The sequence below is a fragment of the Polypterus senegalus genome, chromosome 4 (genome assembly GCF_016835505.1).
Source record: "Polypterus senegalus isolate Bchr_013 chromosome 4, ASM1683550v1, whole genome shotgun sequence".
Classification (NCBI taxonomy): domain Eukaryota; kingdom Metazoa; phylum Chordata; class Cladistia; order Polypteriformes; family Polypteridae; genus Polypterus; species Polypterus senegalus.
The window spans coordinates 254,394,077-254,415,276 of NC_053157.1; the positions used below are offsets into that span (position 1 = coordinate 254,394,077).

General features: G+C 41.6%; 1 protein-coding gene across 1 annotated transcript; it reads right to left on the bottom strand.

The window, feature by feature from the left end:
* Positions 1-1,996: 1,996 nt before the first annotated feature.
* On the bottom strand, positions 1,997-19,449 carry LOC120528511 (zinc finger protein 502-like). Its single transcript, XM_039752688.1, has 2 exons — positions 18,906-19,449; positions 1,997-5,828 (listed from the first exon to the last, which is right to left on the bottom strand). Exons 1-2 carry the CDS (start codon positions 19,321-19,323, stop codon positions 5,200-5,202), a joined length of 1,047 nt encoding a protein of 348 aa, XP_039608622.1. The 5' UTR covers positions 19,324-19,449; the 3' UTR covers positions 1,997-5,199.
* Positions 19,450-21,200: the final 1,751 nt, after the last annotated feature.

Consider the following 21,200-nt stretch of genomic DNA (forward strand, 5'->3'; position numbering starts at 1 on the left):
TGATTCTAATATTTCATGCACCAAAGGAATGGGCGACATGATGGGTTTTGGCATTCAGACCCCTGTAATCGAAAAGTGCCATTCGATTTCCGGACCAATACCACTGGAGCTGCCCGAGCTGCGGATGAAGGTTCAAGAATACCGTCCTCCAACATGTGGTCAACCCATTCTTTAATGAGCCTCCTCTTCATTGGAGACGCCCTGTATGCCCTAAGCCAGACAGGGACCTCATCTACAGTGTATATATGATGCGTAACTGCTGCCGTGCGTCCCAGTTTGTCTGTCCAAACCGCAGGCCATCTTCTCAATAGAGGCTGAACCTCCCAGGGCTGAGCACCTAGGCTAGCTTCTGTAGGACTCATCTCTGTAACTGATTGCGCCAGATAATAAAAAAGATTGGGCTTCGAACCTGAACAAATCTCCTCCAGGCAGGGCAGTGTGTAATCTCTGGAACTCGGACGTAAATTCATGCCTGCTGCAATGACGGACTCCAAACCCAGTAGCAGTGGCATGGTCAAGTAGTCTTCCTCTAAGACATATACATCCACCTCCCAGGAAACACTGTGTAATGCAAACCGCATCAGGACTTTGCCACTATCACCATACACCCTCCCATCTGCCAAGAAGAACCTCATTGTACCACCCGCCTTGGGCAGCATGTGGGGGTTCTTAATCTTTTTCTCATAAGCTGCGCTTCATTAAGGTAAGAGTGCTTCCAGTGTCTACAACCGCATCCCCAGTGATGTCCCTCACAGTTACTGGCACGAACCAACAGGGGTAACTGGATCCGCACAGTGGTGAGCTCAGCCCCGGCATATCGGTCCTTTTGTCGTTGACCCCATCCACTAGCCAAACTACTGCTTGAGGGGTCCTTATTTTTTTGTTTATGTCCCCTCATGGCAGCCCAGTCTTTCTCAATTAAGGTACTGATTTTCACCAGTGATTGTCCTGAGGCCACAATACCCTGTAAAGCCACAGCCAGTCGAGGGGTTACAAGCACCAAGGATACGCCTCACGATGTCGTCTTCTGACGTACTGGGATTCCATCTCAAGCACAGCGTGTGAAATTCGTATACAAAGTCTCTGATGGGCTGTGTAGGCTCCTGGTGGGTGTTCATTAGCTGCTCTTCCACCTCAGCCTGATAATCCGCCGGCAGGAATGCTTATAAAAATGCGGAGCGGAAGGAAGACCAGTCTGTCTGTCCACCAAGACCGCGCTGGACAGCTCATCGAAGCATTTAAAAAGCCCATCAACTCCACATTAGTTAAAGGGTGGAGTTCTAAAAAGGAACCCGCCTGTTCCAAAAATCTGAGAACCTCTGCTGACGTACGAGAGGATTCTAATTTAGGGAATTCCCAGCATAGTGCATCGGTCATGGAGACCCTGGAAGGCATACCTCCCATTGAGTTAGACTGCCGTGATTTCCAACAATAAGTGTCCATGCTTCTCCTCACCACGTCGTGCAGCTCGACTTCCCATTGCTGATCCCTTCTCTGCAGACAGGCAATCAATCGCAGTTTCTAACTGCCACACCCAACTTTGCACAAACTCACGCATCGCTTCTATGGCACTATCCATCGATCCATGCAGAGGCTCATTGTGAGCGGTGGCCCTTCAGCCAATTCCCTGATCTGATCGCGCATCTCGCCCCATAACGATTGCAGGATGTTTTCACCTCTTTGCACCTTAGGTGTTGATATGTATAGAGGATCCAGCAGGCTGGCTGCTACGTAAACCTCTTCATCTGTCCTGGTCGTAACATGTTTGTCCAGCACAACCCCCCTCTCGGACCTCAGAAATCCTCAGAAGACATCTGAACTATGGTGGTGAAAAATGCGTGAAAGGAGATAACGGATGTATACTAGTCAGCTCCCCGTACGGACCACCACTAATCTGTACCGCTTCTCACGGAGAACAACTAAACTCAGGGTAGCCACACAATCAGAAAACTGCTGGAGCAAAGCAGTTTGATATCAAAAATCTTTTGGGGCAACGTGACCAATGCTCGTCCTTTTATTTGACCCCTCACCACATGTCCCAGCTCAGCATTAAACTATAAGCAACACCACAAACAAAGAAGAGGGAAAAAGATACACATATAGATTTTACATATAGACAAGAAAACAAACAAACTAGTACATAACATAGCATCACAACCACCTTTCACAGTTTAGGGGCGAGATGTTCTTGTTGAAGAGAAACCGGTTCTCCAAAACAGAGCATAAGACATTTCTTAGCGGTATCTCGTCGCTTCCCTTTGCTCCACCACATGATGTCTCTCTCTCTCTCTCTCTCTCTCTCTCCTTCTTTTCCAGTTATAAAGTCTTCAGCACCAACCGTCCTATCCGTGTTACGACCTCCCCCTAAAAGATGTATTTACAGTATCCACTTTTATTGAAATGCACCCTAAGGAGCTGCAAACTGCCAACGGGACAATAGCACATGTGGCACCCGCTACAACGTGTTTGTGTGATCTTTGTGATGACATTACAGTCTCAGAACACGCTAACTGATAAATAACAGACTTATTCAATGCATGGTCACAGATTTGAAATCAAAAACGCATGAACTTTGACGTCTGCATGCCACGACTGTCCTCAACGGTCCACTCAGGAGTTACTGACAGTTCTTTCCACCAATTAATTTTCTTCTTTTGTTTTCAGTTGCTACCTGCCTTTTCTCTGCTGTCCTTTCTGATTTTGTCCCCGGCACCTCTGCCACTGAGCCTATTTCATCGATGTCACTGCTTCATTTTGTGGGTTCCACTGCATTTCATGGCCAATGTACCCTATTTAGATAAGTCCTTGTAACAGTCAAGCTATACTCACACATTTGAGAACATCAATGAAAAGAAATGTAAAAAGAGTGTGGCCAAAAAAAATGAAACATAAACTTACAAAATACAGAAAGTCCAAGCAGAGTGAACCAATAGTGGAGTAGTGAGGGGGTCAAATGTGACCTTCAGTGGTGGGGGTACAGAAGGGGCCACTTCTGCTTTTTGGAGTTTTCTGTCAAGTAAATGAAGCCGAAGCTTTGTGTAGCTGACACTCTCTCAGAGCAGAGCTTTCTAATCGTCCATCGTGCTGTTGGAGTTTATTGAGCTCCTGTGGCCTCCAGCTTGTAGTCTCGATGTGAAGAAACATTGTCTTGGGTATCGATATGAAGAAGGTGCTGAACTCCAACTGAAACCTGAACCAACACATTCAGAGTATAGAGCGTCCTTCACACACCACCCAGGATATACTGACATGGAGCAAAGTGACATCCGTTATATTTTTAGGTTCATTTATCAAATTATCAGCTTGGTCATCAGAGATCCCTGTGTGTTTCTGCTTTGTCTTCCCTTTTTCTCTTATATGTCAGACAATAAAATCAGTTCATTTCATTTTCACTGTGTTCCGCATTCACTATGGTCTTCCATTTCTCATAAAATTATTATTATTATTTTAAATAATATTCCTTCCATACATTATTTGATATTCTTCACAACTCTGGTCCCCCGTGGTAACTCTAGCATGCTGTTGTGACTCCCTCTTCAGGTCTTAAACATTTCTCTTTAAACCCTGAATGCTTCTCTTTATTTGTATTTTGATCTCCTTAAATTCCCACTTTTGGACTCACCCTTGACACACAGCTGATGAATGTGTTTGGTTTGTAAAGACTCTTATCATTTATAAATGATGACCTAAATCAGTTTCAAAGTCTTATAAAGCCCCTCTACATTGGTCTGTCATGTGACGGCTCTCTTTTTAGTCTCCTGTCCTCCTCGACTGTCCCTCTCCAGTACCTGATTGGACAGCATTGGCTGTCAGCTGATGTCACTAAATGACTTCTTCATTATCAGGGTTAAGAACGGCTGTCTGCATTCAGCCCAGGCGTCAGCCATCAGATGACATCCCAAAGACGGTACAAGTTCATTGTGACTCAGATAAGGCCCCATCGCCAAAGCTCTGAAACAAAAATATTCCCCTCGTTGTCAGTGGCACCTCCTGGTAGTTGGCACTGCACTGTGGATTTGATTTGACTTCTCCATTTTTTAATCGTTACATTGAACTTTTTCAGTTGTGTTCTGTGGTTGAAGTTGTTATCACCGCACAGTACTGTTGCTACCTCATTCTGTTGTCTGGTGTTTGTATTGTTCACCATCTTATGTCACAGCACTGGTGCAGAGATGATCAGTCCGTGTATGGCCGACGTCCTGGCAGTACAGTTTCTGTGTCCTTCATGAAATCTTACGTGTTGCTGATGATGGCTGATACAGGAGGACCACTTTCAACATTCAGAACAGCTAAGAGGCTTACCACAAGTAAGCAGGTCATTTACGACGATGAAGACCACTGCCATCTGAAAAGCGTTAACCACATTTAGGACAACAATGAGGTTTTTTTCTTGCACCTATAAGTTACTGAAGAAGATTCTTGCTGTTTGTGAAATATGCGTTGTATTCCAGTGTGAATTCATATGTGGCTCAGAGGTGACCTTACGTGAGAATCGTTTGCCACACTCTGGCCAGCAATAAGGTTTCTCCCCAGAGTGAATTCTCATGTGATCAATACGAGTTGTGCCATCTGAGAAAAGCTTGCCATAGTCAGAACAGCTTTATTTCTTACCAGAATGAATTATTTTATGTTTGTGAAGAGAACTGTTATATGAGAATCACATTCCACTTTCAGGACAACTGTAAGGCTTCTCTCCAGTATGACTTCTCCTATGATTATAATGAGAACCGAGGCATGAGAATTGTTTGCCACATGCCAAGCAATAGTGAGGATTCTCTCCAGTGTGACGTCTGATGTGACTCTTTATGGTGCTTTGTTGTAAGAACTGCTTATCACATTCAGGACAACAATAAGGTTTATCTCCAGTATGAGTTCAGATGTGGCACTGAAGTGTGCATAAATCTAAGAATCATTTCCCACATTCAGAACAACAATGAGATTTTTCTTCAGTATGGATTTTGGCATGTCTGTAAAGATATTTCTGGCTTGTATAACATTTGCCACATTCAGAACATACATACTGCATTGTCACTTTAGTGGGAGTTTGTGCGTTTACTTGAAAAGAGCTCATATTTAAAACCTTTTTCCACATTGAGAACAACAATATGACTTCTCTTCAATATCAATTTCTGTGTGCCTTTGAAAACTGCATTTGTCAGAAAATTGTTTGTTCTCCAGAATATGCCAATGAGGTTTTACTCATGTGTGGATTCTTTTGTGCCTCTGAAGATTACTTCTCCTTGAGAAGGACTTACCACATTCTGAACAGCAATGAGGTTTATCTCCTGTGTGGCTTCTTCTGTGCCTCTGAAGATAGCTCATACATGAGAACGACTTACCACATTTTGAACAGCAATGCGGTTTTTCTCCTGTGTGGCTTCTTCTGTGGTTCTGAAGATAGCTTCTCCTTGAGAATCGTTTGCCACATTCTTTACAGCAATGAGGTTTCTCCTCTCCAGAGTGAATTTCTGTGTGTTTGTTAAGATTCTTGATCTTTGGGAAATGGTTGCCACATTCATGCCAACAATATGTTTTATCTCCTGTGTGAATCTTCATATGATTATTAAGATCACTTTTGTGTGTGAATTTTTTACCACATTCCAGACATTTTTTTCCAGTGTGAATTTGGATTTCTTTCTCCAGTTGCTGTTGATTAGTTTTGATGGCTTCTGTCTGTGTTACTCCAGTAGCAGGGAGAGAACTGCACTGCAAAAATGCTGCTGTCAGGTTCTCTGATCCTCTTGCTGATTTCATCATACCTTTCTCTTTGTATTGAAGAGAGAGCTGACTAAATGAAGGTGGAGAGAAGCTGTCATTCTTCTGTAAATCTGAAATAACACAAACATTTTAACTATTTTTTTTTCCTGACACCTTTATCCAAGGCAACTTACAACATTTGAGACACAATTGGTTATTTAAGAGCCAATCTTAGAAAGTAATGCTTTAAGCTTCAAGTTAAATTCAAACTAATATACATTTTTCATAGTCGTAGACAATGCTATTGTTTTCCTCCTTCTAAGTTAGTATGTGATCGAACTTTCTTGCTCTAACTAAGTGTGCTAATTGAGTCAGTTGTTGTTTAGAACTGGTCCCAGTGCACAGGGATTTAAAAGACAACATAGAAATGGGATCTTTTAATAGGAATCAGCAACCCAGAAATCTTCACGCAGTCGCAAATCATACCTAACCAAGGAGGTGGACCTCATGCTGTGAGACTGCTCTTGGATGGGTGGTCGGTGGGCCATACAAAGAGATAGATGACCTCACAAAACAAAGTGGTAAGCTGCCCAAACATTCAGTCAATCGTGTGTCAAAAACAGAAATTGAAGATGTGCTGCTGTAACAGTAGAAGAGTATAACACAGATTTTACACAGTGCAGCTCTGAAATGTCGCAGGAAGACATCAAGTTCACGCGCATAGCCTCAGAATCTACGAGACTGGTAGGTGGCCACTATTGCTTAAATTTGCCTTTTGAAAGATGAAACACTGAAAATGCCAAACAATCGCTGAGCAGAATTTTATTGGGCTCAAGGGAAAACTGAGCAAAGATTCAGGTGTCCACGAAGACTATAAAGCCTTCATGAAAGACATAATTGACAAGCGTTAAAGAGCCCAAAGAAAGGCTGCACTGCAATGAAGGCAGGGTGTGGCACATCCCACATCATGGTGTGTATCATCCAAAGAAAAATAAGATAAGATACGAGTGGTCTTTGATTGCACATCCACCTACCAGGGGACTTCACGTAACGAACAATTATTTAAAGGTTCTGACCTAACACTCTCATTGGTGTCCTTACGAGATTTAGAAAGGAGCCAGTCGCACTAATGGCAGACATTAAGTTAATGTTCTACCAAGTTAAAGTCCCAGATAAAGACACTGATCTCTTGCACTTTTTATGGTGGTCTGAAGGCAACCTAAGGAAAGACCTAGAAGAATTCAAAATGACAGTGTAAGAGCCGTAACTTAAGTGGACCTTTTCATTTAAACAAGAGTAGTTTTTGAATATTTGTAAATGCACCATTGTTAATTACATACGTTTAATTGAGAGTTCATGTGCGCATGCAAGATATGTGTTGTGCGTTTCCAGATTTTAGAGGGGGGAATTTTTGTGGCAGAATGAAATGTCTTAATATTTACCAACTGCTATAAGATAACTTTGTTATTGTTGTTCAAAATGAAGTTGTTGAACTAGTAAAAGAAGACTTGCGTCAAGTCTATGCAACAAATTAATTCATTGGAAGTTATATCCTGCATACGAAAGAAGGAGAAACGTCAGTACAGACAGCACATCTTCTTGGTGCTACTTCTTCACCCAGTTGTGCTTCGTATGCTTAAGCTGAAGATGCCAGAAACACATTTCCTGAGGAAGTTGTTAACACCGTACTCAATAACTTCTATGTAGATGACTGCTTAAAGTCGGTGGCAACAGAAGAACAAGCAATAAAGCTGGCAAAGGACCTCCAAACGCTATGCCTTAGAGGTGGACTTCATTTGACCAAGTGGGTGAGTAACAACAGAGCAGTTTTATTGTCTATTCCTGAAGAAGACAGAGCTCTTGAACACAAGGCCTTAGACTTGAGCCACAGTCTCCTTCCCTGGGAGTCCACAGGGACAGTTTCAAATTTGAGATTAAGTTACGAAACAAGCCAACTACAAGACGTGGTATTCTGTCTGTTGTTCAGCTCAGTTTATGATCCCCTTGGCATTCTAGCACCCGCCATACTGACAGCAAAGCTTATGCAAAGAGACTTGAGCAAAGAGAAATCAGAAGAAGTCAAACACATTCAGAAATGGAAAAAATGGATAGATGACTTACAGTTAGCTACAGACTATAAAGTGAACAGATGTGTCAAACCTGCACGGTTTGGAACCATAAAGTCAGCTCAGATGCACCATTTTGCAGATGCCAGTGAAGATGGGTACGGCACAGTCACTTACCTTGTCTTAACCGATGAAAAGGGCAAAAAGCATTGTTTATTCCTGATGGGCAAGTCAAGAGTTGCACCATTGAAGGTCAGGACTCCAAGATTGGAGTTGACAGCAGCTGTCGTGGCAGTTAAAATGGACAAAATCCTAAAAGGTGATCTTCAAATGCCCTTACAAGAATCTACATTTTGGACTGACAGCACCACGGTGCTAAAATACATTTCAAATGAAAGCACACGATTCAAGGCCTTTGTTGCCAACAGAATCTCCGTGATCAGAGATCATTCACATCCTTCACAGTGGAGGTACGTCACATGTGCCCTTAATCCAGCTGATCAAGCATCCAGAGGGCTAAGCATAGAAAGCTTTCTCAAAATCACCACATGGTCACAGGGTCCAAGTTTCTTACTGAAGTCAGAGCGTGAGTGGCCAAAAAGACCTGGACTGAACGATTGGGGGAGAAGGGCCTTAGTCAGGGAGGTGACCAAGAACCCAATGGTCACTCTGTCAGAGCTCCAGAGGTCCTCTGTGGAGAGAGGGGAACCTTCCAGAAGGACAACCTTCTCTGTAGCAATCCACCAATCAGGCCTGTATGGTAGAGTGGCCAGACGTGCCTTTTACTAAGGAGTGGCTTCCATGGCAGCCCGCCTGGGGCCTCATGCATAACGCCGTGCGTAGAACTCGCACTATAACATGGCGTAAGCACAAAAGCCGAAATGTGTTTACGCACAGAAAAATCCAGATGCAGGAATCTGTGCGCATCTCCAACTTCCACGTTCTTCCGCTACATAAATCCCGATCAGCGTGAAAACTAACGCTCGTGCACACGCATTATGTAACGCCCCAAATCCTCCCAGAATTACGCCTATTTGAATATGCAAATCAATATAAATCGCCCTTAAGCGCAGCCTTCTGTGAAAAGACAATGGGAAAAGCACGGGGAAAATATAAGAATTTCAGCGAATACCAAGTGGAGGCAAAGGAAAAACAGACAATTTGTTCAAATAAACCGTGGGATAATCAACAAAGGAAGTTGATCGAGTGACATAGCGTGTTGGAGAAACTTGAAAGCTCACATCCACAAAATCGCACAGTGCCGGAAATAAAAAAGAAGTCACATATCAAAGTCGCCGTGGAAAGAAGAGTTGTAGCCCACCGTCTGAGGGTCATATGAAAGCTTATTAGGGTACAGAGAAAAAAGGCACACGGTGGGGAAAAAGCACGAAATGTCAACTTCAATCTCGAATTTTCCACTTTAATCACGTAGTTTAATTTGTCATTTAGTAGAACATCATAAACTTCATCTTAAAATCGTTTAATTAACCAGTTTCTCAAAATCACATCGTAATTAAAGTAGCACGTTAAATGCTTTGTTTTGTATTTGATCTTCTACTCGTATGTGAACTGTGTGTGTGAATCACTACTTGCTTCTTAAACTGGCTCTCTTCTTCCAACTGGTCACAGAGTCCATTACATTTGTGATATTACAGCTCTCTGAATAACTAAAATACTGAGATGTATACGTGATGTCATTTTCATGATGATAGGAGTTAAAGCACGTTATTAAACATGTGTTTCATGAGCCTTGTGCTCATGACAAGCATTTATCTTTTGTCGGAATTTGTCGCTGCGTTTTTAGCTGTGTTGTTATTTTCTCTTTCTGTTTTATATTCAATATATATTGGTGTGGCCACCCCAAGAGTCCTTGCTTTTCTTTCCCCAAGTAACCGATCGCCACACAATCAGCTCTGTAATAGATGTTAAGCCATCTGTAAGCTTAGCGCCGATTCTTCAAAACGTTTAAAGAACATTGAAATATCTTCGTAGTACATGTTTAATTATTCTATCCTTCACGACACTCCCAGTGAAGAATATAGATTATTTAAATGAAGTTAGAGTTTTATGTGTATAATTTAACAAACATATTTTGCTGCATTTCACCTTAAAAATGATATTGTCATCATATGTAAATACGTGCTTTATAAAGTGGCCCAGGTTGTGAGATATTATAACTGTAGTGCAAGTTTACAGTGGGGTGATTGTACTTATAAGTCCTAACAGTTCTACAAGGAGCAATTGATTGAGTGCATTTAAAGTTTTTGAGATTAAACTGTTTGTGAACCGCGAGGTCCGTACAGGAAAGGCTTTAAAACGTTTTGCCGTGGCTGAGACAGCGTGTGCTTAATGCCGTATACCGATAATTCTCTTTCCGATCAGCTGCTGCTGTGATTCACACTCAGATACAGTGATATAAATACTCCGAGTGGTGCAGTGAGAGTAATATGGAAAAAGATGATCCGCTGTGGCAACTCCTAACGGGAGGAGCTAGAAGAAGAAGAAGTGAGAGTAACAACGCTAAAGCACTTATGGTATTTGAATACTATGGCTGTTCCCTGGACCATTATATTGTTACGAGTTAATTACAATCAGATGCATTACACTAATAAACAATATGTGGTTAGTTTCTGTGTATTTATAAAGCCGCGTCATGAAAATAATGTGTAATCACACAAGAACAGTACCATTGCTTTGACGCTGGGTGCCGCCAGTTTGCAAAACTGAGCGGAGAACTTGCGTACGACAAGGCATGAGGTACCGTGGAAAAGTGTGTGGCTTTACGCCAAGTGTAGGTTTTATACATCGCGATTTGAACGTGGAAAAGTTCTTATGCAACATTTCTGTGCGTACGCACCGTTTATACATGAGGCCCCAGATCAACTGAACGATTCACTCTTTGAAGATGAGCCAGAAGTTACAAGTTGTGCAGCCAACATGACAATGAGTAGAGGAGGCGACCGAGCCCATCAACAAACTAATCACCTACTTTTCTGATTGGCATCACTTGAAGAAAGCAGTGGCTTGGCTCTTCAAGTTTAAAGACATACTGCTGCATTTAAATAATGAAAGAAAATATTTCAACTAGAAGTCAGTCAGTCAATCTAAAAATAATTCAGAATTTGTAGGAATTCAGTCGCGCCTCTGTCTGTTTGTGCGCGTCTTTCCTGTATGTCTTCTCGTTAAAGCCACGTGAATTAGCTAGCTCCATGAGACAGAAACGTCAAGGCCAGCAGAATCAGATACCCCAACTGCGCAGAAAAAAACTAAGAAACACAAACTTAACTGCAAGATTGAGGGCACAACAATATCCCGGCGACTTTTACAAATCTGGACAACAACTTCTCTGCAAGTTTTGCCAGCACACCATAGACTGGACACGAGAAGATACTTGCAATGACCGCGTCAAATCTAAAACTTAAATTAAGATCAATAGGTGGTCACCTTCAGGTAACAAGAGAGGAAACAACAAAATCGTCAGATGCAAGACGCCAGTTTGTGAACGATTTTGTGGCCTTGTGAGTCAGATGTACCGCTTGAAAAACATGACAAAGATACGTCCTTTCTTTATTAAGCATTGTAAACAGGAAGGCGCGCTGCCAGAATCTGAGCACAGTCTTCGTCAAACTCATTGGTCCTGTGTCTTTGAACAACATATGGAGGACGTTCTTTTAAAGATTTGCGGCAAGAAAATTTCTGTTGTAGTTGATGAAAGCACAGATAGCCGAGAGCAACACGCCCTCAACACAGTGATAGGCGAGTAAACGTTCAACTGTATGGTAATCATTTTATGGAGGAAGGTCTAATTGTACATGAAATAATATTTAACTGGTATTAACAGTCTTTCCCGCAGAAAAATGTTATTATTAAATGGCACTGGTTGTTATAAATTAACAACAATGTTTCTGATGTAATAAACGTTTCACGCGAGCTCCACATTTGACTCTTCTGTTATAAACTCGGCCCTACAAACCTGAGCAGAAGAGCAGGCGACTCCTCAGATACAAGGAGCCTTCTTGAGCGGGTCTCTCTTTCTTTTGTTCTGTTTAATTCCCAGATTTAGCTCCTTCCAGCTTAGTTCGCTTTTGCTTTGTAATTAATTATTTTAAGATATGCAGTAGATGAAGCTACAGACATAATGATGCACATTTTCAATCTGTAACATTTAAGGTTGAAGAATCACCAGTAATAATTCACATAATTACAATTTCAGGTCCTGAAGAGCAGGACTTTCTGCCAGATGTTCTCTTTATGGAGAGCAGTAACTTCTCCACCTTTTCACAGGCAGCAGCACTTCAGCCCCTTCACAACAACCAGCTGAATCTTCCTGACATTTGAGCAGAGCTGACAGACAATGCACCATACTGTCTGGCAGCAGACCAGGACGTTTTCAAAGGGGTGACGCCTAACAGGGTGTCATGGCATCAGTTTGGTGAGAGAGACCTGGCAGCACTAGAAATACTGTAGTGAGGCTTCATCACTAGTGATGTGGTAAAGTCTGCCTTCTTCTTCAACACCTCTGCTCCTTAGGGACAAGCTAACAGAGATGGGAGTAGATTCACACCTGGTGCCATGGATCGTGAGGACTATCTTACAGACAGACCTCAGTATGTGCGTCTCAGGAACTGCAGGTCTGACATTGTCCAGAGGGGACTGGGCCGGCGGTCTCATGGTCTGAATCCCTACAGATTTTATTTTTTTCTCCAGCCGTCTGGAGTTTTTTAGTTTTTTCTGTCCTCCCTGGCCATTGGACCTTACTCTTATTTGATGTTAATTAATGTTGATTTATTTTGTTTTCTTATTGTGTCTTTTAATTTTTCTATTCTTTAATATGTAAAGCACTTTGAGCTACTGTTTGTATGAAAATGTGATATAGAAATAAATGTTGCTGTTGTTGTCTATCAAACACCAGGAGGAATAGCCGCTTCACATCAGTAGGGTACCTCGCTGAACATATTAACCTCTACAAAGAGTTCTTTCTGGCTGAGAACACATCAGCTCAGGCTGTAACAAATATCCCAGACTCTAAAAGTGAAGTGAACCTTCATCTCAGAAGGATGTGTCAAACTAAACGGCTCTTACAGTTCTGGAGGACACTCGCTGTCCTACTGCAGTCTCAGCACACGACATCATGGAGGATCTGGGCTCCTACCTGATGAATGGAACTGCAAAATAAGGTTCAGCTGGGCTAGTGTGCTGTGTCATTAAATGGAATGGAAAGTGTCAAGTCATTATGATTTGTTTTATTGTAGCTGTTGCTACTTACTGTATTAAAAAAAAAATAAAAATAAAATAAAACAGAGTTTGTGAAAAAATAAAACTGAATCCATAGGACCCTAAGTTTGTGTGCAGACCAAATCCAGCACACTGGAGCGACCTGTGAATAAACTTCAAGAAACAGCCAATGTTTGCAATAAGAAATGTTTAAATGTTCGTTTGCAATGTAACTGCTAGTGATTTGAAAACCATACTTAATGTAAAAGTAAAATTAGACATTTCATGTTGAAGTATAGTATAGTAACTGTCTGTGCTCCTGCATAATAATTCTTTCCATTTATATAGCGCTTTTCTCACGACTCGAAAGTAATGCTTTAAATTAAATTCACATTAGTGTCTCCTCAGTCATAGCCATAGTCGTTACCTCCTCTAACTTAATAACAGATTGAACTTTCTTGCTATAACTGAGACTCAGTGTGATAATTGAGGCAGTCGATGTTTAAACAGGTCCGAGTCCACAGGGACTTCAAAGACAACATAGAAATGGGACAGGCAGGCAGTTCTCTGACCGTCCTTAAATAGATCAGATTTTGTAAAGATTAGAAATGAAACAAGATTTATAAGCTTTGAGCACAACTTTTCTGAACAAGAACTTCTCTTTTATGTGTCAACTGTTTTACTTAGAAGTTTTACTGAAGCTTTTAAAAATGAAGATATTTTGTCTGTGGGATCATTTCGACACGTCAGGCTTTTGCTGAATCTTATTTTGTATGTTAGAGGTGCTGAACTTTGGTAATTTTGGGAAAAAACGCATCTACAGCACAGACAGGTCACGTGACTTGCTTGAGGTCACATGGTGCCAATAGCTGAATTTGAACCTGCAACTTCACGGTTTGATATCCAAATTCCGAACCACTAGCCGCCTTTTAAAATAAATGACACAGTACAAGTGAAGTGGTGGCACACTGGTTGGAGTTCTAAGGTTGAACTTTTAAGTGCCGGGTCTTAGCTAACATTAAATAAAGCCGTGGACATCGCAAGATCGCACGACATAGCACAAGCACAGCTGAGAGCCTTCGATGCATGTACTCCGAGCGGCTCACGTGAACTGACTTTGCAGGACTGGGAAGGGTAAACCCGTGCATGCAGTGTGTGATGTCTCAGACACACTACTTCTTCGCTGCGAATCGCGAGTATTTTGCTAGTTTTTAATAAATTTGCAAAAACCTCAAGTAAACTTTTTTCACTTTTTCATTATGGGGTGTTGTGTGTAGAATTCTGAGGAGAAAATTGAATCCATTTTGGAATAAGGCTGTAACATAACAAAATGTGGAAAAAGTGATGAAGCGCTGGGAATACTTTCTGGATGCACTGTATATCCGCTTGTGTTAGGGGGCACAGTGTTTAGCACAGCTGCTTTATTGTTCAGGTGTCCTGGGGTCAAATCCTGCCCACAGTTGGTCTACATAGGGGCTCTGAATGGTGTTTCTGGTTATTCTGGTTCTTCCCCTCATCCCCAAAAAACATGCAGGTGAAGTGGAGTGGTGACTCCAAATTGACCTGATGTGACTGTGGGAGACCGAAGGGCCCAAGATCATCTCCAAGTGAAGATTTCACACCACTGCCAACTTGTCCAGGCCATGCTGCCCCAGGAAGTTCAGGCTGACAGCAGAACACAAGATGCTGAAAGAAGACCCTGAGACCCCCTGAATGTCACCATGGCTCGTACAGGTAGCTCTTGTCACTGTTAATGTCAAATTGCACAAGATTACCTTTAGAAAGATGAGGCACATATCAGATGAGGACTGGCTTGAGAAAATTCACTCTTATTTAGTGCACAGGGAGAGGATTTGATTCTTACTTATTTATTTATTTATTTTTGTGGTCATTTCTGCCTTAACTGCCACACAATTTAAGAAATATACACGCCTTTAACAAAATATGACTTTGATATTCTCATAGTACGTAATGCGCTTTTGGCCTAACATACGTCACAGCTTCAGTCAAACCTTCCTGATGTTCAAGTTATGCGCGGAACACTTCAGATTTTTCCTTATTCACCCAAGTTTTTCTAATTTATCATTTATTAGGTAACCTATTGTTTATTATCATGGGCCTGAGCAGGTGGTCTTTATAAAAAGTTCAGTCAACTGTGTTTTCCACTCTTATTTCAATCTTCTAAAAACATCAAAGTACCCATTGTTAGAATTTACAGTGCATCCAGAAAGTCTTCACAGCGCTTCATCACTTTTTCCACATTTTGTTATGTTACAGCCTTATTCCAAAATGGATTAAATTATTTTTTTCCTCAGAATTCTACACACAACACTCCATAATGACAACGTGAAAAAGTTTACTTGAGGTTTTTGCAGATTTATTAAAAATAAAAAAATCCCATGTCCATAAGTATTCACAGCCTTTGCTCAATACTTTGTCGATGCACCTTTGGCAGCAATTCCAGCCTCAAGTCTTTTTGAATGTGATGCCACAAGCTTGGCACACCTATCCTTGGCCAGTTTCGCCCATTCCTCTTTGCAGCACCTCTCAAGCTCCATCAGGTTGGATGGGAAGCATCGGTGCACAGCCATTTGAAGATCTCCAGAGATGTTAAATCGGATTCAAGTCTGGGCTCTGGCTGGGCCACTTAAGGACATTCACAGAGTTGTTCTGAAGCCACTCCTTTGGTATCTTGGCTGTGTGTTTAGGGTCGTTGTCCTGCTGAAAGATGAACCGTCGCCCCAGTCTGAGGTCACAAGCGCTCTGGAGCAGGTTTTCATCCAGGATGTCTCTGTACATTGCTGCAGTCATCTTTCCCTTTATCCTGACTAGTCTCCCAGTTCCTGATGCTGCCACCACCATGCTTCACTGTAGGGATGGTATTGTCCTGGTGATGAGCGGTGCCTGGTTTCCTCCAAGCATGACGCCTGGCATTCACACCAAAGAGTTCAATCTTTGTCTCATCAGACCAGAGAGTTTTGTTTCTCGTGGTCTGAGAGTTTTTCAGGTGTCTTTTGGTAAACACCAGGGGCCTCATGCATAAACGGTGCGTACGCACAGAAATGTTGCGTAAGAATGTTTCCACGTTCAAATCGCGATGTATAAAACTTACACTTGGCGTAAAGCCACGCACTTTTCCACGGTACCTCATACCCTGTCATACGCAAGTTCTGTGCTTGGTTTTGCAAACTGGCGGCACCCAACGCCAAAGCAGTGCTACTGTTCCTGTGTGTTACCCTTTATTTCTTAGAGCCACATTTCTGTTGCGGCTTTATAAATGCACTGAAACTAACCGCATATTGTTTATTAGTGTAACGCATCTGATTGTAATTAACTTGTAACAATATAATGGTCCAGGGAATAGCCATAGTATTCCAAATACCATAACTGCTTTAGCGTTGTTACTCTCACTTCTTCTTCTTCTTCTTCTTTCAGCTCCTCCCGTTAGGAGTTGCCACAGCTGATCATCTTTTTCCATATTCCTCTCACTGCACCACTCTGAGTATTTATATCACTGTATCTGAGTGTGAATCACAGCAGCAGCTGATTGGAAAGGGAATTATCAGTATACAGCTTCATGGACACGCTGTCTCAGCCACGGCAAAACGTTTTAAAGCCTTTCCTGTACGGACCTCGCGGTTCAGAAACAGTTTCATCCCAAGAACTTTTAAACGCATTAAATCAAGTGCTCCTTGTAGAACTGTTAGGACTTATAAATACAATCACCCCACTTTAAACTTGTACTACAGTTATAATATTACACAACCTGCGCCACTTTATAAAGCGCGTATTTACATATGATGACGATATCATTTTTAAGATAAAATGTAGCAAAATATCTTGATTATATTATACAGATAAAACTTTAACTTCATTTAAATAATCTGTATTGTTAATAATTAAACATGTTAGGACACGGTTCTGCAGCGCTAGCAAGTTCACGGACTGATCCTACCTTGTGCTGTATTCTTTCTGGGGCTGCCGCGACACTGGAAGGATAGATGGATAGAATAATTAAACACGTACTACAAAGATATTTCAATGTTCCTTAAAAGTTTTGAAGAATCGTCGTTCTAAGCTTACAGATGACTTAACGTCTATTACAGAGCTGATGGTGTGGCGATTGGGTATGTAGAGAAAGAAAAGTACGGACAGGAATTGGAGGTTAGTACATTTGAAAGAGAAAGTACTGCTACAATAATTTCATCGAAGGTCGCACACAATCACACACCGTATTCCCCTGTTTAATAACGTGCTTGAACTCCTATCATCATGAAAAAGATATCACGTATACATCTTAGTATTTTAATTATTCAGAGAGCTGTAATATCACGAATGTAATGGATTCCGTGGCCTGTCGGAGAAAGAGAAAGCGGAAGCAGGTAGTGATTCACACACATAGGCCAAAAGGCCAAATATAAAACAAAGAATTTAAAATGGTACTTTAATTACGATGTGATTTGAGAAACTGGTTAATTAAACAATTTTAAGAGGACGTTTATGATGTTGTACTTTAATAACAAAATAAAATACGCAATTAAAGTGGAGATTTCGAGACTGAAGTTGACATTTCGTGCATTTTTCCCCACTGTGTGCCATTTTTTTTCTCTGTGCCCTAATAAGCTTTCATATGACACTCAGACGGTGGGCTACAACTCGGCTTTTCACAGCGACTTTGATATGTGACACCTTCTTTTTTATTTTGGGCACTGTGCGACTATGTCGGGCGATCAGCTTCCTTTCGTTGATTATTCCACTGTTTAAACCAACAAATAGTACGTTTTTCCTTTGCCTCCACTTGGTATTTGCTGAAATTCTTCCATTTTCCCCCGTGCTTTTACAATTGTCTTTTCACAGAAGGCTGAGCTTAAGGGCGATTTATATTCATTTGCATATTCAAAGAGGTGTAATTCTGGGAGGAGTTGGGGCGGGACAACAGGCGCGTGCACAAGCGTTACTTTTCACGCTGACCGGGATTTATGGAGCGGAAGAACGTGGAAGTTGGAGTACGCACAGACTCCTGCATCTAGATTTTTCTGTGCGTAAGCACATTTCGGCTTTTGTGCTTATATCATGTTATAGTGCGAATTCTACGCACGGCGTTATGCATGAGGCCCCAGGCGGGCTGCCATGTGCCTTTTACTAAGGAGTGGCTTCCGTCTGGCCACTCTACCATACAGGCCTGATTGGTGGATTGCTACAGAGAAGGTTGTCCTTCTGGAAGGTTCCCCTCTCTCCACAGAGGACCTCTGGAGCTCTGACAGAGTGACCATTGGGTTCTTGGTCACCTCCCTGACTAAGGCCCTTCTCCCCCAATCGTTCAGTTTAGATGGCTGGCCAGCTCTTGGAAGAGTCCTGGTGGTTTCGAACTTCTTCCACTTACGGATGATGAAGGCCACTGTGCTCATTGGGACCTTCAAAGCAGCAGAAATTTTTCTGGAACCTTCCTCAGATTTGTGCCTTGAGACAATCCTGTCTCGGAGGTCTACAGACAATTCCTTTGACTTCATGCTTGGTTTGTGCTCTGACATGAACTGTCAACTGTGGGACCTTCTATAGACAGGTGTATGCCTTTCCACATCATGTCCAATGAACTAAATTGACCACAGGTGGACTCCAATTAAACAGGGGAAACAGGATGCACCCGAGCTCAATTTGGAGCTTCATTGCAAAGGCTGTGAATACTTAAGGACATGTGCTTTCTCAGTTTTTTTATTTTTAATAAATTTGCAAAAACCTCAAGTAAACTTTTTTCATGTTGTCATTATGGGGTGTTGTGTATAGAATTCTGAGGAAAAAAATGAATTTAATCCATTTTGGAATAAGGCTGTAACATAACAAAATGTGGAAAATGTGATGGGCTGTGAAAACTTTCTGGATGCACTGTATAAATGCCCTCTTTCTTTTATATTTAATCACATTACTCACTTATTCCAACACTCCCAGGTGACTCTTCTCCTTCTCTCCCATTTTCCTCGGTGATTTTCTCTTCAGGCTCTGATAACTCTGATTTCAGCTCTGCAGAATTCTCCTGTGTAGCCAGTCGTCCCGTATTAGTGGACCAGGACTGTAAACTGGATGGAGATTCTTCACAGGCATCTTGCTTGAAAATATCCTCAGTTTCATACTTTTGAAGTTCAAGACCAACAGAGTAATCATTCAGATCCTCAGCTTTAATGGTAACAGTCACCCAATTACACTCCTCCTCCTCCTCTTTAAAAACTGAAATTCTTTCTTCGTGATCCTCCAGCTTCACACACACATCCTCTGGTGTGAGCCAATCACAGTTCTCTTCTTTAATGTCCACCGTTCTTTCATCCACGCCATCTTCTATGGCAGAGGCCATGCTCTGTGGGAAACTTTTCTCTCTCTTTAAGTGTCTGTCCTTCTCTTCTCAGATTTACTTCTCACATGGACAGCCCTGAGCTGGAGGCCATTAGACAACTCATTGTATGGACATGTGAAATGGAAAAGCCCTGTGAAAATAAAAGTGCGAGAATTAACTTAATAAGTCAGTAAAAATAATGAGCACACACCACGGTCACAGTGTCCTCCATGAGGTTTGGGTCAAAGACACATTTTTCTTGATTTCCTCCTCTACTTCACAGTTTAAAATTACAAATCACACAATTCAGATGTGATCAAAGTGCACTGCAGACCTTCATTAAAGGGGATTTGCATACATTTCAGTGCCATCATGTAGATATGACAACACTTTATCTACATGGCACCATCATGTTTGGACACAGCAATGGCAGGTCTATTAAAGCCGTCATATTTAGGGCTTTGTTGGATATCCTCGCTGGACTTGAACTGCACATCGGGAGCTTCATTCTGTTAAGTTGTTATATTCTATACCTTATATATGAGCTCCTATTTGTGGGATTACGGGACTGCATCCCGACTGGAAGAAGGACATTCAGGGTTTGAGGAGAGTGGGTTTGTAGGCGGTTACTCATGACGGGTGTGTTTTATAGGAGAGAAGAATAAAAAGTGTCTGGCTAACATCAAAGGTGTTGTGTTGTTAAAGTTTAACATTCGTAGAAGAGGATGGCTGATAATTATAGAATCCTGCCTGCATTTGACAAGAGAATGGTATACAAGAGCTGGAATCAATCAATCAATCAATCAACATTTATTTATTTAGCACATTTTCATACAAACAGTAGCTCAAAGTGCTTTACAAAATGAAGAATAGAAAAATAAAAGACACAATAAGAAAACAAAAGAAGACAACATTAATTAACATAGAATAAGTAAGGTCCGATGGCCAGGGGGACAGAAAAAACAAAAAAAAAAAAACTCCAAAAGCTGGAGAAAAAAAATAAAATCTGTAGGGGTTCCAGACCAAGAGACCACCCAGTCCTCTCTGGGCAATCTACCTAACATAAGTCAAACAGTCCTCTTTGTATTTAGGGTTTTCATGGAAGGACCTGATGATGATGGTCACATAGACTTCTGGCTTTCAGTCCATCAATGTTGGTGGATCATGAAGCTTTGAGTAGGTGGAGGTGGCGCAGGCCGCCACCACAAAGAAACCGGAAAAAGAAACAGAAGAGAGAGTTGGGGTCAGTATGGATTTTAGAGCCACCATGAATAGTTATTATGAAGAATTGAACATACAGAGTATCAGGATTATGTTAAAGTGAAGTTATAAAAAGGCCATGTTAAAGTAATGTGTTTTCAGCAGTGTTTTAAAGTGCTCTACCGTATCAGCCTGGTGAATTCCTATTGGCAGGCTATTCCAGATTTTAGGTGCATAACAGCAGAAGGCCGCCTGCCCGCCTCACCACTTCTTTTAAGTTTTGTTCTTGGAATTCTAAGGAGACACTCATTTGAGGATCTGAGGTTACGATTTGGAATATAAGGTGTCAGACATTCTGATATATAAGATGGAGCAGATTATTTAAGGCTTTATAAACCATAAGCAGAATTTTAAAGTCAATTCTGAAAGACACAGGTAACCAGTGTAGTGACATTAAAACTGGAGAGATGTGTTCAGATTTTCATTTCCCAGTTAGGATTCTAGCAGCTGCATTCTGCACTCGTTGCAAGTGATTTATGTCTTTTTTGGGTAGTCCTGAGAGGAGTGCGTTACAGTAATCTAGTCGACTGAACACAAACGCGTGAACTAATTTCTCAGCATCTTTCAGTGATATAAGAGGTCTAACTTTACTTATGTTTCTTAAGTGAAAAAATGCTGTCCTAGTGATCTGATTAATA

Coding starts and splice junctions, on each gene's coding strand:
- LOC120528511 (XM_039752688.1), bottom strand. CDS start 19,323: ATGGCCTCTGCCATAGAAGATGGCGTGGATGAAAGAACGGTGGACATT. Junction 5,829..18,905: donor ACCTGGGAGTGTTGGAATAA/GTGAGTAATGTG, acceptor GTGTTATTTCAG/ATTTACAGAAGAATGACAGC.